Below are 15,378 nucleotides of genomic sequence, written 5' to 3'. Positions count from 1 at the left end.
TATAACACTGAAATGCAGCTGCAGGCTGACAATGGGCTCTGCTTGGAGGAGGGAGGGCAGCAGAGAAGAGCCCACCCAACTCATCCCCTCAGAGAGAGAAACACAGCACTACAGTACTTAGAGAGAGCTGAATGCTGGCATCCCAGACAAGTGCAGGAGCAGCTCCCAGACAGCAGTGAGGATGGAGCAGCAGAACCTTCCCACTCAGCTGCCCTGATCCCCAAAAAAGAACCCAGAACTACACCACATACCGGGAGATGTGAGGAAATGTAATAGGAGCCACCTGAAGGAGCAAATCAATTCACTGATTGCAGCTGGGTTCAGCACCCAGGTCCTGCCATAACAAAGCACTCCATTAACTTGAAAAGCACAGGAACCTCTGAAAGACTGGATACCAGCTGGTGGGTGAAGCTCAGAGGGGGATGGCTATCCTGATGGAAGAAATCAAAGCAAAACCTTTATTTTGTTATGATTAAGCACCACTGTGGGTGCGTTGGCGGTGGGGCACGCAGTGCTGCTCGTTATTTGGCCCCAGCGTGGTACAGCTGCAGCTCCCCGTGCTGCCTGCAGGCGTCTGCGGAGCTCTGAGCACAGAGCGCTGGTTGGGCTCCCTGCGCGACGCCTCGGTGCTCACCTGCTGGGTGGGGGGGAAAGCAGAGCTGCTTCCTTGCCAGACTGAGGGGGCATTGGGGCTGTGATTGGCAGAGCTCACACAGCAGAGCTTGGGAGCTGCAGCCTGACGTGGTGCTGGGTGCAGAGAGTTTGCCTGCTGCTGATGGAGGGGAAATAACGCTGCTTACGAGTCTATTCACTCATTAATAAACAGAGAACACACAGGCAGTTCCTGAGGCAGAAGCAGAGACCAGAAGCAATGCCCCACTTGCTCACTGAGCTGCACTCCTTCCTGAATATTTAAGCTTTCTGGCCCAGTGAGCCTCAGTGCTGTGCAGAGCTCAGCGGTGATCGCCCCGTTCCTGCGGTGCCTGGAGCTGCCTGACCCTGAGTGCTGGGCCGGGAGATGCCCATCCCAGCTGCACTGGTGGGTGCTGAGCTGCAAGCAGTGCCAGAGGGGGTCGCATGGAATCATAGAGCTGCTGGCATTGGAAGGGGTGCTTCGTATGCTTGGGTTGCATCTGAAGGACTTCAGTGTTAAGAGTCACAGAATCGTTACAATTGAAAAAGGCTCTAAGATCATCAACAACAGCCAGCCCCTTCCCACCACGTCTCCAGTGGAACCATTACTCCCAAGCTTCTCTTTGGGCTGTGGCTGCTTTATGCACAGTGCTGTCCCTTTGTGGATCTATCTCAGTGTGCTACGAACCCACCGCCGTCTGCTTCCCACCACCCGGCAGCTGAGCTGCCTCTGCCTCCCACCCCATGGCTGCTGCCAGCACAGCTTTCCCCAGGGGCTGGGGGAGGACTCAGGATTGCAGCCAGGCTCTCCCTCCCCTCCTTTGGAGGGCACCCACTGCACACCACGGGGATTCTCTCCCTCTGTCCAGGCCTGGGCTGGGTCACACACAGCACCCAACGCCTCTTTGTCTTTGGTTGGTTTTTATTTACCAATAAACGGTACTACAAAACATGGGAAACATCTGCTTGAAATACAGACTGCAGTCACACTGTCAGCCTTTAACCTGCTGTATTTACAGATCTCTCCACCCCCTCAGAGGAGCTTCAGCCTCTTCTTCCTCCTCCTCCTCCCCTGGGCACTGCTGTGCTCAGCGCTCTGTGTTGGGGCACAGCAGTAACTCAGCCCCACTGCTGCGGCCATGGGGGTCAGTGCCACCACCGGGCAGAACAGCCGTGGGTCCATCAGCATAGGAAAGAGATACACGTGTGTGTGTGCACATACATCTATATATAAGTGCTTTTAATTATATAGTTGTAAGGCAGATTAAAATTATTTTCTGACACCAGCTGGTATCAAAGGACACACTCCTACCTCCCATGCACTTTGTGCAGTGTGTATGGGAGGTAATTAAGTCTGCAGTAATTATCATACAGGTACTGCAATATGAACAGCCTCTGCTCCTTCACATCCACCCCGTGTGAGGCTCCTGCCCTGCACCCCCGGGCAGTGCAGCCCCAGCACTGTGGGGCTCTGTGCTGCTGCCCCTTGGCACATGGGGGCATCAGGGTAGGTGGGAGGCGATCAGAAGCCCCAAACCCTTCTGTGTGCTGGGAGGGAGAGGGCAGGACTGCCTCTGAGTAGGGCTTCCCTCATTACCACTGGATTGTCCTCACCCCGGCTGCCAGTGAAGGACAAGCTTTTTATTTCTTTGCACATGAAAAGAAATGAAGACAATAATGTATTCCAGAACAGTTCCTCTTCTCCCAAGAATTATTATCAGGGAGCTGGAGCCCTGCTAATTGGCTTTGTTCTGCAGCACCGAGTGGCTGCTGCTGGATGCTCATGCACACAGCCCTGCAGCCCCAGACCCTGTGGCACAGCCAATGAACTTCACAGCAGCACCGGGTTCTGGACAGACCTCCTCGAAGATGAGCACACGGTGCTCCTCAGTGCTGCTCCAAGCAGCAGTGCAGGCAGTGCAGGAGGTGCAGGTGCAGTGTAGGAGTGCAGCAGTGCAGGAGGTGCAACAGTGCAGGAGTATAGGAAGTGCAGCAGTGCAGGTATGTAGGAAATGCAGCAGTGTGGGAGGTGCAGGTGCAGGAGGTGCCATCAGAATGGGCTCTGCTGAGGAACAGGCAAGTACCAAAGACCAACAATAATTTAAAAACCCTTCTCCCGGAACATGCAGCCACACAGGTGCTCAGCTGCTGCTCTTCAAGCTCTTCTGCCCCAGCATTGCCAACCCCATTGCAGTCATGCTGGTGCAGAGCAGTGACCCCGAGAAACTGTGCAGGGAGGGGATGAACAGAAACCCACATCCAGCAGCTGCCACCCGGAGGACCCTGCAGGAGGGTACAGCAGAGGGCTGCTCCCAGCTCCAGCAGCTGCCCCAATCTGTGAACGTGACAGAGCCTTCCCTCACAGGGTGCCTTGAAGAATACAGGAGAGCTGCATCTGGTGTTCTTTGGAATGCTCCATCAGGTGAACCCAATGCAGTACCAGCTGTTCCAGATGAGCTGCAGCTGTGGCGGTGCTCCCATCTCTTAAGGTGGAGGGAGGAGGGCTGCAGCTCACGTTTGCTCTGTGCTGCCTTCAGCTTCTCGTGTGTACAAACGGGGCAAAACAAAAAACGTCAGGGGAGAGTGATCCCTGTTCTGCAGGGACCTGGTACGCATGGAGCAATGTGGAATCACAGCGGGCGAGGAGGCATGGAGGCACCCATTGCACATTTCTATGTGTGTATGTGGTAGGTATGGGCACCAACTCACTTAGCCCTGCCTGTACTCTCACAGTACGTGTGCACATAGTGGCACTGAGCAGCTGCAGGTCTCAGCTCCGACACAAAGCGCCGAGAGCTGCACTCCCACACTGCATCCCACCCATGCAGCCCCAATCCTGCACCATCGCACTGTGCTTATTGGGCTCCTAAGGCAGAGCTCAGCTCTCTGCCACACCACCAACCCCTCCCTGACCCCCAGCACCTCCCCAGAGGGACGCAGCCCCCGTCAGCCCCCAGGCCATGCTTGGGCACTGCTATTTCCCCCCCATTTCCATGCTCTCTCGTTGTTATCTGTCCCAGGGAAATACAGCAGGCTAAAAGCTACTTTGTTGTTGCTGTTGTTTTTTTTTTTTACATACCACAGTAGAAACAGTAACTGAGTTATAATTGTCAGAGTCACAGCAGTGTATGCGTATTTGCTATTCACAGACCGCAGAATATTGCCAATAACCTCACTGGTGGGGACTGACGACACGGAGATACATGCATTCGTGTGAGACCACAACCGATGATGTCTATACTGCATTAAGCACATTCATTGTTAAACACCTTCCAGTCAATTCGGTTCCTTTACATTTGTCATTATAACTTTAGTTTTTTCTTCCACGATTAAGCACAAAGTAACCTGTAAACAAGTTGACATTACACTTATATACAAGTGAACCACGCCGGAGAGTAGAAGAGGTAATTCGGTGGGTGCCACTTAACCTACGTCGATGTGCAATAGATGGACTCCGCCGCAGCGAAGTCACTGCGTGCCATGGGAGGTCCGGGCTGTGGGTGAGTGGGGCTGGGAGGCACCGCCCGCAGCCCCCCCCCCCCCCCACGGCCCCCAGAGCCGCATCCCGTGCTCGGTCATTGCTATAGATTAAAATCTGCAATAGCATTCTTACAAACTGATTTGTAGCTAAGTGATATCGATGCCAAGAAAAATAAAGAATGTCTTTTTATAATATAAATAATTTAAAAGTGCTTTTTTGTTGTTGTTGTTGTCATTGTTGTTCTTTTACTATTAATCTACAAAACCCTGCGGGGGCATAATCTATCCATAGGACTGGACAAGTAGTTCGTACCATGGCACACATGGGGCTGACTCGTCAGGGACTCAGAACACCGCATGCAGCAGCGCTGTGGGGCAGGGAGGGGCTCCCTCCTGGGCCTGGGGGCACTTGGGGGGGCAGGGGGTCCCAGCTACCACAGTGACTGCCGGCACCGGGCAGCCCAGCACTGCCCTCTGCACACAGCTTTGCAAAGAAAGGAACAAACCGACTCCCAGGCTGGAACTAAAACCCCACAGACTGCCCACCAGAGCGCTGTAAAGCATCTTTGTGGTGCATATAGGAGAAAAATAGAGGGGAAAAGTATAGGGGAAAAAAATTATTTGGTCCACATAGGTCCACGTGCACCCTCACCAATACCCTCCTGCGGCCGCACCTTGGGTATGATGCTCTGTTCAGCAGCCCTTATGATCCTCCTGGCAAAACAAAAGCTCCCTGATTTGGGAACAACAGAGCCCTGCAAGCACAGAGGAGCCCCTCACTGAAACTGCCTTAGGATCAGCAGAGATAACCTGTGCACACTGACATCATTTCCCATGGCAGACTCAAATTCAGGATCTCTGGAGCCTAGATGATGCTAAATAAGTCTGAGACAAGCTGTCCATTACAGCCAGCCCCATATCTGTGTGTTTCACTCTTTTTGTGCTGTCTGACAATGAATAATTTCTCTGAGCACCTCAGTGCTCATTCCTCCCCCTACAGCGGTGCCACTCTGCACCCACAGCAGCCCCAGGGGCACTTCATGCAGCTCATTTCCTGTTCTCTGGAATGCACACAGCTGCTGACCCAGAGACCCATTCCCTTCCAGTCAGAGCATTAAGCAAGTCTCATCAGGCCGATCATCCAGCATTTGCTTCCACACCAGATGGGAGCCCGCTGTGCCTGCCCCACCACCAGTGTGGGCTGAGCGCGTGGCCCCCACACAGCCTGAGGGTACAGCAGGGGCGAGGGACAATGGAGAGAGAGCACCAGAAACACATGGAACACAGCAACAGAGAGCCCTGTCCCTGTCTGCTGGGAAATGCATTCATGGTGCCTCAGAAAAAGGAAAGGAGAGAGAGACAGAGCAAGGGGTTCTGCTGCAGCCCTCAGAGACTGCAAAGAGCCGACCATCCACAGCTGCTAACAGTGCTCTTTCCTGAGAAAGTGCAGTGATCAGGAGGGAGCCAATCTGCCAGCAATGTATTCTGATATATATATACATATATATACACGGAGATGTATATACACACATATATATGTGCGCACACCCACACCCAGGTGCTGAAGGCAATGCTGTCCTGGCACAGTGCTCCCACAGCCCTGCTGCCCCCAGGTACGGAGCTGCACACCCCCAGAGAGCAAAGCAGCGCGCGCTGCCAGCCCTGCGTGCCCTTAAGGTACTCTGCTTGTGTAAGACTCAGAGTTGACAAAGAAAAACATTTGTCATTGTGCTTCCACAACTGGAAAAATATCGTTACCCTACGACTATAAATGTTAAGGTGAGATAGGCAAATTAGGCAGTACTATAGAGATGGATTGGTTTTTTGTGACCTAACACATAATTACTATCGGGAATTGTTTCCGCATCACTCCGTATCCCACTGTGACAACAATGGGTATCATCCCACCTATAGGTGGTACTTCCGCAGCAGTTCTGACTGCCAGGGATGCTTTCTTTCTGGAAACCTGTCTGGAATTTTGATCTTGAGGAAATCCTGGATGCACTTCTCCAGCTCCTCTTCGATGGAGAGCTTCTCCTTCACTGCCTTCTTCTTGCCGGCGGTGGATTCACGGGAGCCCGAGGTGAGCGTCCGCAGCAGGTCGCTCTTGCGCCGGCTCTCGGAGTGCTGCAGCAGCAGCACGGGGCCCTTCTTGGCCGGGCGGTCCAGTGTCTGGATGTTGGGCTGCCGCGTGACGGGGCCGCAGATGACGGTCTCCTGCGGGGAGCTGCCCTCCGACTGGCTGTCACAGCTGGACGTCGACAGCTCGTTGCAGGACGTGCCGCTCTCACCCTCCTTCTCGCCTTTGCCGTTCTTGCAGCAGCAGTCGCAGTGGGATGAGGCCCAGCGGGACGGCTCACCTGGAGGGAGAGAGCGTGGTTAGAGCCTGCAGCAGCTCCCTGAGCCCACGGTTCCCCTGGAGCAGAGCCCTCAGGGCCATCAGTGCCACGGTTCCCATAGCCACTGATGGCTATGCCCCACGCCTTGGGCACATTTGGGATGCTCAGCAGGAACGGATGTGCTGATGGTGCATGGAAGTGGTTAAGCAGCTCCAGAAAAACCGAACTGTTTGCGGCTGATGGTTGCGGTGACCGAGGCCCTGTGCACAGTCCTGCTCCCTGCACTCCTTGCGTGCACTGCCTGGAGCCACGCGTGTGTCCAGCGGCACAGAGCACCAGCACAGTGCGGTGGTCTCATGGGACAAAGCATGCAGGGAAAGCCACTGCCTGCCCAGGGCAGTGCTCACTGTCACTGCAGCCTGTGCTCACTGCAGCTTCTTGCTTTCATTGGATCCAATGGAACTACTTGTTATTTCTGAAAGTAACAAATCAAAGCCATAACGCTGAATAGGATGCTGCATCAATGGCATCCATCCTGCAGCAGGAGGGATAAACTGAGCCCTCTCCAAAGGCCTCAACTGGGCATCACAGAATCACAGAATCACAGAATCATAAAGATTGGAAAAAAATCTCCAAGATCACCAAGCCCAACCCCAACACATCCCTATCATACCCTCTGAAACACATCCCTAAATAGAATCCCAGAATCATCAAATTGGAGGTCTGGGAAGCAAAGCGCAGCTCTGAGGCACTCTGCCCTCAGGCCATTCCTTTTGCAGCCACAAGCACAATGCACATCATGGGTATAAATGGGGAAAGAAACAAACAGCTGAAAGCCTCCTCCTGTCTGCTCATTGCTCAACAGTGGAGGAGTCTCCCAGTCTGTGTCTCTGCACCTGAACTGAATTCAAGGCTTGCTTCGGGACCTGCTCTTTGTCTTGTCTGATGAAAGTCAATAATGGCCAAACTGAAATTTCTCATCATTTGCTTGGCTGTGACAAAGGCACGAAACCTTCCACCATGCAGCCCCTGTGCCCACATCTCATCTCACACGGGGCAGCCCTGGCACCCCCAGCCCTCCGAGCAGAGGCACATGCCAGATGCCCCATGCACAGGGCAGTGCAGGGCAGTGCTGGCCCCCCAGCAGCCCCCATCCTGGCAGAGATGTGCACACTGCACCGGTGTGACCGCGCACTTCGGTAATTACCGCCTGCCTGCTCAGTGATGCTGGGATAAAAGGGGCTCATTAATCCCAGCCTGGCTCTGCAGCCTCTCTCCCTGATCTTAGAACATTTCTCTCCTACTGCCTTAAGTATAATTATTATTAGAAGGTTCTGAAGCAGCAGCAAAGCCTCTGATGTGTAAGTGACACACAAGTGCCTGTTGCATGCTTCTCCTCTCCCTCTTAGAGCAAATGCACTGTGAGCTGGGAATGGGAAACCTGAGCTGCTGCATGCAGCAACCCCATGGACAGGGAACACTCATGGTCCGAGATGTGCACGGGGCCTTTGGACTGAAAACAATGAAAATGTGTGGGTTTCTTGTTGATTTTTGTTGTTGTTAGAAATGGTGCACAGGCACCAACTCCAGCACTGCACAGCCCAAGGCAGATACAGAGCTGGAATTCTGCAACCTGAGCACAGGGAACATGGCCCCATGCTGCTCCTCCTGCTCCTGTCCCCCAGCACAGCCACGCTGCTCTGGGAGCGGAGCTTCACAGGAATGCTGCCATGTGTCCAACACCACGCTGCAGTGTGGCTGCAGCACATGGGGCATCTCCTGCCCACCTGTATGGGCTCTGAGAAGTACGATTTGTGCCAGCTCACCAAAACATCAATTACTCAGATGTGAGTGCCACCAGTCCCCAAGGACCCCACAGCAGTGTGGTGTGAACACACAGACAGTGCCAGGTTCACATCTCCATGTGGTCCCAGCAAGAGCAGGAGCCCCTGAGCCAGCTGTGAGCCCACGGGTTCCTGGTGAGCAGGGCTGACAGGATGGACTGTCCCTGGGTAATTCCTTGCCGCTGGCACTGCCTCGTGGAGCTGCGGTATTCCAAAAGCAGATGGTGACTTTGATGACATTTGCACTGGGAAAGCGCTCAGCTCTTCACCACCTCCCTTCGTTTTGACATCTATCTTATAATATTAGTTTTAATACCACACTACGTACAGTCAATTCTCTTTTTAGTTTCAGATCTATACAACTCATAATGTTGTGATATTTCGGAATGAAGCTGCCACAGATTACTAAGATCACCAAGGCCAGCCTCCAGCCTACCCCCACCATGACACTAAACCACTAAATAGAACTTCAGCACAGCGCCCCACATCCCACTCCTGCCCCTCCCAGCCACAGGGCTGAGGCACCAAGAACTACCACACATTATCTGGCAGGTAAATAAAGCCTGGATGGCCCAGACCTGCAGACAGGCGATGGTGGCCCAGTGACAATTTGATGTAAATCACTCGTCCACACACGCACAATGCTTCAAATGGATTTTGCATCCATGCATGAATTAAAGGTGTTGTGATTGATGAGAGACTGAGGTCTAATTGGTGTTTTAATAAATACGTTCTGAGTTGGTAATCTAGCCAGATCAGCGGAAAATACCTCTGTCCAAACAAAATTACCAAGGTAAAGCTCAGGAACAACGACAAATGCTATGCAGTCATTGGCTCTGGTACCAGCACTGGCAGCAGGATGGATGTGCAGCAGATTTATGTGCATTCTGGACCAAGGACTCTTCAGACAACCAGAGCAGGGGAGGCCCCAGCAGTGACAGCACTGCTCTGAATGCGCTCATCTGCACTCTGGCCGGCACTGTCTCAGCTGTCTTCTCTCCTCCACATCCTGCTCACTGCCAAACTCACCACTGGCTTTGAGCTGCTCTCCACAGATGCCTGGCTCCTTCCCAATCCATTTTAATGCTTTTGAAGTTGTAATGTGATTTTACCATATACATTTTCTGATGTGGTGTAAAAGCAGCAACATTTGCTGAGGTCCCTGTGTGGGTTCTAACCATGTGCAGGATGACACAGCCCCAGCCTGCGCACACACATCAGCCTCCCAGCATGCTGCCACTGATCAGTGCTGCCATGGTCATAGAACCACAGTACATTCAGGTTGGAACAGACTCCTCAGACCCGCAGCCCAGCCCACCTCACCATGCCCTCCAACCACGTCCCCCAGTGCCACATCCCCACGTTATGGAGCACCTCAGGATGGTGACCTCCCACTCCCTGGACAGCCGTACCACTGCTGATCGCTCTTTTGGAGAAAACATTGTCCCTAATATCCAACCTGAACCTCCTGTTCCCTTTAACACTCTGTGCTTGAAATGCAGTCCCTTTCCTTTCCAAATACTGCAAGTGGAAACAATATTTGGCCATTAGGACTGTGGCATTTATCTTCTTCCAAGAGACCTACAGTGAAATGAAAAAATGGTGCAGAAGTTTTCTTCCACCAATAGCATTTACTCTTCCTGCCCTCTCTCAAACACCTCCAGCTTGTTTAAGTTGGGTGCACCAGGCATCAGCAGCTGCCATTACAACATCTTCCCTTACATCCAGCCCTGCCTCCACCAGTGTAAGACTGTTCTGTATCTTTATTACTACGGTTCTAATATTTTATCTTAATACAATCCTGTTTCTTAAAATTTCTACTCGAGTTCTGGAAAGCAAAGTTGGAATAAAGGAGCAGGGGCTGCCCTGTCCCAGGGTATGGAGGTGGAGCATCCAGCAGGATGCAGACCCCAGGTCAGAGCCCAGTGATGCAGTGCAGGTGGATCGTGGATTGAATCCTCAGACATTCAGCACCAACGTGCTCCTGCTATCTACTGAGAAAGGAGTTAAAATCCTCCATTAATTAAAACAGAGGTAAAACCATCTAGGCTAACCAATCAGAAAGAACATCCCTCTCAGTGTCCTAATTTTAGAATTACCCACATGAGCATTGCTCCAGACTCCCTCAGTGCATAATGCAAACATTCAGAGCCAGCTCAGTGCCACAAAGCACCACGGCCCCACTGCGGCACTGCCAGCCCTACAGCCCCCCTGCAGGCACTGCCACACCACGGCCCCACTGCGGGCACTGCCTGCACTGAGCTGCTGCAAAACACCAAGAGATGCACACATATAAATACATGCATTTGCACACATACAGGTGGAAACTCACTCCAGTGTTTTCCTCTGTTCTGCCCTTCACCGTTTACATTTGAACTTGAGCCCCTTCTAAAAACTGTTTAATTAGCAAAGACAAAGCACACGGGCAGCCTGCTTCCGGAAGACTTACAGTGCAAATTGCCAACAGATGGTTATGATAATATGGGAGCCACAGTTTCTGAATTTTTAAAAATTAGGACTCATAACAGATAAATGCTCTAGAGATATGAAGGCGTCATGTCAATCTATGTTGTTCCAATTAATTGCAATCAATTGCTAATTGAGAGCTATTTTAAGACTCATCATTACTTTGAACATAATGTGGAATAATCTGTGTGGATCCCTTCGCCTCCTGCAGGTGCCATCGGTGCGGAGAACTCTCGGGACACATAAGCAGAGCAGCCCCAGCAGTCTGCCTCCTGGCAGCCCTCTGCCAAATGTGCAGCTGCAGATTCCAAACCTTCAGAGATGGGGCACCTCAGTCTCTTGTTGGATTTCTGCTTGCAAAGCTTTCCGAAGTGACAGCTCTGATGTTACTGAACAAATACATCTGCCTCCTCTTTGGGTTTCCACGTGGCACCAACATCTCTTTGGGCAGCTGGAGCCACCATCTCCAAGGACACCCGAGCAGTAACAGTGGCACGGTGCTAAAGGCAGGAGGGGAAGGGGAGCCCATTTTTTTTTATTACAGTATGGGAAAGGGTTGTCCAAAGACACATCACAGATTCTAAAGAGAAATTAGGAATTTCTCTTTGCTTTTGCAGACAGAAAAAATACCAAAATAAACCCATACTTGGATGATGTGTTGGCAGTGGCAGCACTCAAACAGGGCCCAGCAGCCACCAGGTGCCGGATGGACACAGCAGGAATGGCATGGCTCTGAGCAATGGCTGTGCTCAGTGGTGTGCTATGAACCATGGAATCATAGGATCATATCATAGAGCTGTGAAACAGTCGGGTTGAAAGGAACCTTACAGCCCTCCCAGCCCCACCTCTGCCACAGGCTGGCTGCCCCCCAGCTCAGGCTGCACTGCTCCCCATCCATGGCCTCGGGCACCTCCAACTCTGGGCAGCAGTGCCAGGGCCTGACCGCCTTCTGAATAAAGAATTTCCTCCTAACATCTGACCTAAATCTCCCTTCTTTCAGTTCAAAGCCATCTCCCCTTGTCCTATCACTACCTGTGCGTACAGCATCGCCCTCTCTTTTCCTTATAGGCTGCCTTTGGGCACTGAATGTGAAGACAAAACAAAGTCCACAGTGCTATTTACACGGCCGTGCGTGCGCCAGTGCTGTGCCACAAGGATGTGTCCCCAAATAGCTTTTCTGGTCACCAGGAACCAGCGCAGCAAGAGGACAGCTGAGTGCAGAGCTGCCAGCAGGGTCTGCAGGGTGCTCCCCACCCGAGGAGTGCTCAGCATCACAGAGAGCTCTGCGTGGCATAGCACAGCAGGTGCCAATACGTAACTCACGTTCTTCGCTGTTGTGCTGCATTTCCAACAGCACTGAACCAAGCTCCATTTTTCAAAAATGGCTTTCTCAGACTGGCACTGCATGGCTCTGGCACAGCAGCCACTGATAACTGGCTGCTGCCACCCCAAGCTGGCCCCACTGCTCCACAGTCCCACTGCTCAGCCCTCGCTAACATGATGGCTACGTGGCAATCAGGGCAGATGGAGGTGGCCCTTCAGGGCTGCTGCTCATTAATTATCTGGAACACAGCTCTGAGAAGCAGCTCTCTGAGACAACTGCACTGAGCAAAGTGGGGAGTGAAGCCCTCAGCACCCGGAGCTGATACTGCACTTCTGCAGGATGGGAGAGCCCTGTCCAGAGGGGCACACACTTGGTTTTTTATGAGCTATTCAAGACACTCTCTCTGGAAGCTTTTATATTTTTTTTTCCTGTCTGAACCTCATAAAACAGCCTTCTGCTCTGTAGAGATAAATGTGGTTTATATGAGAGAAGCGTTTCCAGCCACAGTGGGTTTTGCCTTAAACCCTGTATCTCGCAGTTTAATCTTGCTGTGGGTTAGCTTGGTTTATTTACTGTCCTATAAGTGGAGAATTGAACTTTGGGAAATGAATGGCGTGGTTTATCCACTTTAGCATCTAGAGCAAAGCACTTTTGCATTAAATGAATGCATGCAGTAGGACACCCTCCAGACACGGCTTGGAACAGCCCAGCACTTTGCTCACAGCATTGCCAGCAGAAGCACCAGGCTGATGCAGGCACCCACACCCAGCACTCCAACAAGGGCACTCCATGGGGCCAGCACAGTGCTGAGCAGGTCACTGTACCCCGTGGCACAGCAAAACGCTGTTTCCATATACAGCTTCTACTCTGCATTTGTAGGAGAAAATAGGGTTATTTTTGTTCTTTTCTTGCAGAATCAAATAGATTATTAGAAATTTTCTTCAATATGTTTCTAGTGGAGGATGAAAAAGCTCTTTAGGGATTGTTTAGTGCTTCCTATTGAACTCTATAGGGTTTTAGTGTCATTTAAGGAGAGCCTGCTGCTATCTGCATTATTAAATCCCATATAACTTCTTCATAAGAAAGTAGAAAATCTCAGCGATTATAAACCCAGCATCTCTGCAGATGAAAAATGTTCTCACAAGAAATCTCAGAGCATTACAAATGTATTCAAAATAATAACACCAGAAGGATTTTCTACAAGCCATAATGTGGAAAGCATCAAACACCGAAAAATGGGACTAAGTGTCCTTTGACCTAGAGGAAATGTTGGAAATGGAGCTCTCAGCTCTGTCACGGCCTGATCCTATCCTTGTGAGAATAATGTGAGCATTGCTACTGACTGAAGGGACCTCTGAGGAGCACAGCGGCTCAGCTGTGGCACGGCGTGCACACACTGCTTCTTCAGAAGTCACCGCACTTCTCCGCTGCCTGGAAGCCAGCAGAGCCCATCCCAAGGCAGGCTGAGTTGGGAAAAAACACAGCATCGGATGGCAGCGCTGCAGGGACAGCCCAGCCGGGAGTCTGCAGCAGCACTGTGCTGCCCAGAGCAGGTCAGAGCAGGGCTGTGCCTCCAGGCTCTGCTTAGAGAGTTAAAGTGTCACAGAACGGCTTGGGTTGGAAAGGATCTCAAAGACCACCTTGTTCCAACCCCTGCATCCCAGGACGCGGCTGGCTGAGCTGTGAGGGCACAGTGCTGGCTCGTGGCAGTGCCACCCACCAGTAAGGCAGGCACGGCAAGGCAGCAAAAAGGGACGGAGCGCTGCCAGCCAGGAGCTCACAAACGCTCTGCCTTCTCACAGCTCCCTCACTGCATCCGAGAGCCATAAAATAAGCACCAAAGTAATTTACTTCTGCTTCAAGGCCCCTTTACAGAGTCAAAGTGATTGATGGAGCCCCCATGCACATGACCGACAGCTCCTTAATATTTAACAGCAGTAAAAAATAGTGCACAAACGATGTGTTACGGAGTTGCTTTTGGCCTACAAACACATTAAGGTAACTCTGCGTACATTGCCACTGCTCAAATATTAATCACTGAATAATTTAGGCCGTGAATTTATTTGTTTAAAGAAATACTTCAGCAGATATATTCATCCACTGTAGTGCAAATCCATATTTATGATACGGTTATTGGTCTAACGTGTTTTCCAATATCCTTATTTCGGGGTGTTTACTGTAAGAGTCAAAGCCAGCACTGGGAGTGCACCCACCTCTTTGGGGCCCCACTCCCCCACCTCTGTGCCAGCTGTTGCTCATCCCCATCCCGCACAAGCACTGCACTCACCTGGCAGCCCCACACCCAGAGCTGTTCCCTGCACAAGGAACCCAGCAGAACCGCCTCCCCGCACCCCACGGCACCGCGAGGCTCACAGCAGCATTTTGCTTGTTCCATTTTATTTCTTCATTATGAGCCTGCTGGCAGCACTGGGATGTTCACTTGGAGCAAGAGCTTTCTCCCAGGTTGAATGTGCTGCTAAAACCATCCCAAAGGCTGCTCAGGAGAGAGCTGGAGGTCCGACTGTGGCTCAGAGCAGAGGGCTCTCCTCGGGGCAAAGCTCCTGGGAAGCGTTCCCAGCCTGTGCCAGCACTGCGTCACTCTGACATTAAAATCAGGGCTGACCAGCAGCAACAGCCCGCAGCAGCTCTGGGAGTGCTGGCATGGGAAGCTGGAATATGGGGAAGTATAAGAGGTCCCTGAGCTCCCCCCCGTCACAGCAATGAGGCCGGTGTTCTGGTAGGAAAATACAAACTTGATTTTAGGTCCCCTGGGAAATTCTGCTAAGCAATTTATCATGCAACTGATGAAACTGCTATTTAACTTCAAAGCCCTACATAGAATTAAGGAAAGCCTTGAGTTCAAATGAACAGTGTAATATTTGGCACCTGAAATTATGGTAACAGCACATAGCACTGCTCCCCAGTCACCTGGTGCTGCGGATTGCTGTGGGGGCTGGCATTCAGCGGGTGGGCACAGAGCCCTGCATGGGCTGAGCCTGCAGCCCCCGGGCGATGCCCCCACATGCAGGTACCAGGGGGGCAATAGGAAACAGTGCTCAGCCAGCTAGTGCTGATTAGAGCAAAGCCACCTCACGTTAGCAGCATGAGAAGGAGGTTCTGCTCTCCCTGAGGCTGGAGGAAGGAAGGCGACAGACTCTTTAGGAGGGTCTGAGTGATGGGACAAAGGAAAATGGTTTCAAACTATAATGGGAGATTTAGATTGGATGTGACGAAAAAGTTCTTTACGATAAGAGTGGTGTTACGGGCACACTGCTGAAGAACAATTTCCAGC

At 51.8% G+C, this 15,378-nt stretch overlaps 1 protein-coding gene across 2 annotated transcripts in view; it reads right to left on the bottom strand.

Annotated features, from left to right (window-relative positions):
• Positions 1–489: 489 nt before the first annotated feature.
• The window catches only part of KCTD16 (potassium channel tetramerization domain containing 16), a 49,370-nt gene continuing 34,481 nt past the window's right edge, over positions 490–15,378 (bottom strand). For both annotated transcript variants that reach the window (XM_090150605.1, XM_090150606.1), the window contains one exon: positions 490–6,473. In XM_090150605.1, coding sequence (XP_090006731.1) covers positions 6,022–6,473 — 452 coding nt within the window. In that variant the 3' untranslated portion in view covers positions 490–6,021. The remainder of the gene's footprint in view (positions 6,474–15,378) is intronic.

The sequence above is a fragment of the Phasianus colchicus genome, chromosome 15 (assembly GCF_987193195.1).
Source record: "Phasianus colchicus chromosome 15, bPhaCol1.hap1.1, whole genome shotgun sequence".
Lineage (NCBI taxonomy): Eukaryota > Metazoa > Chordata > Aves > Galliformes > Phasianidae > Phasianus > Phasianus colchicus.
The sequence above is the reverse complement of the archived record's forward strand: the minus strand, read 5'-3'. Positions and strand labels throughout refer to the sequence as shown.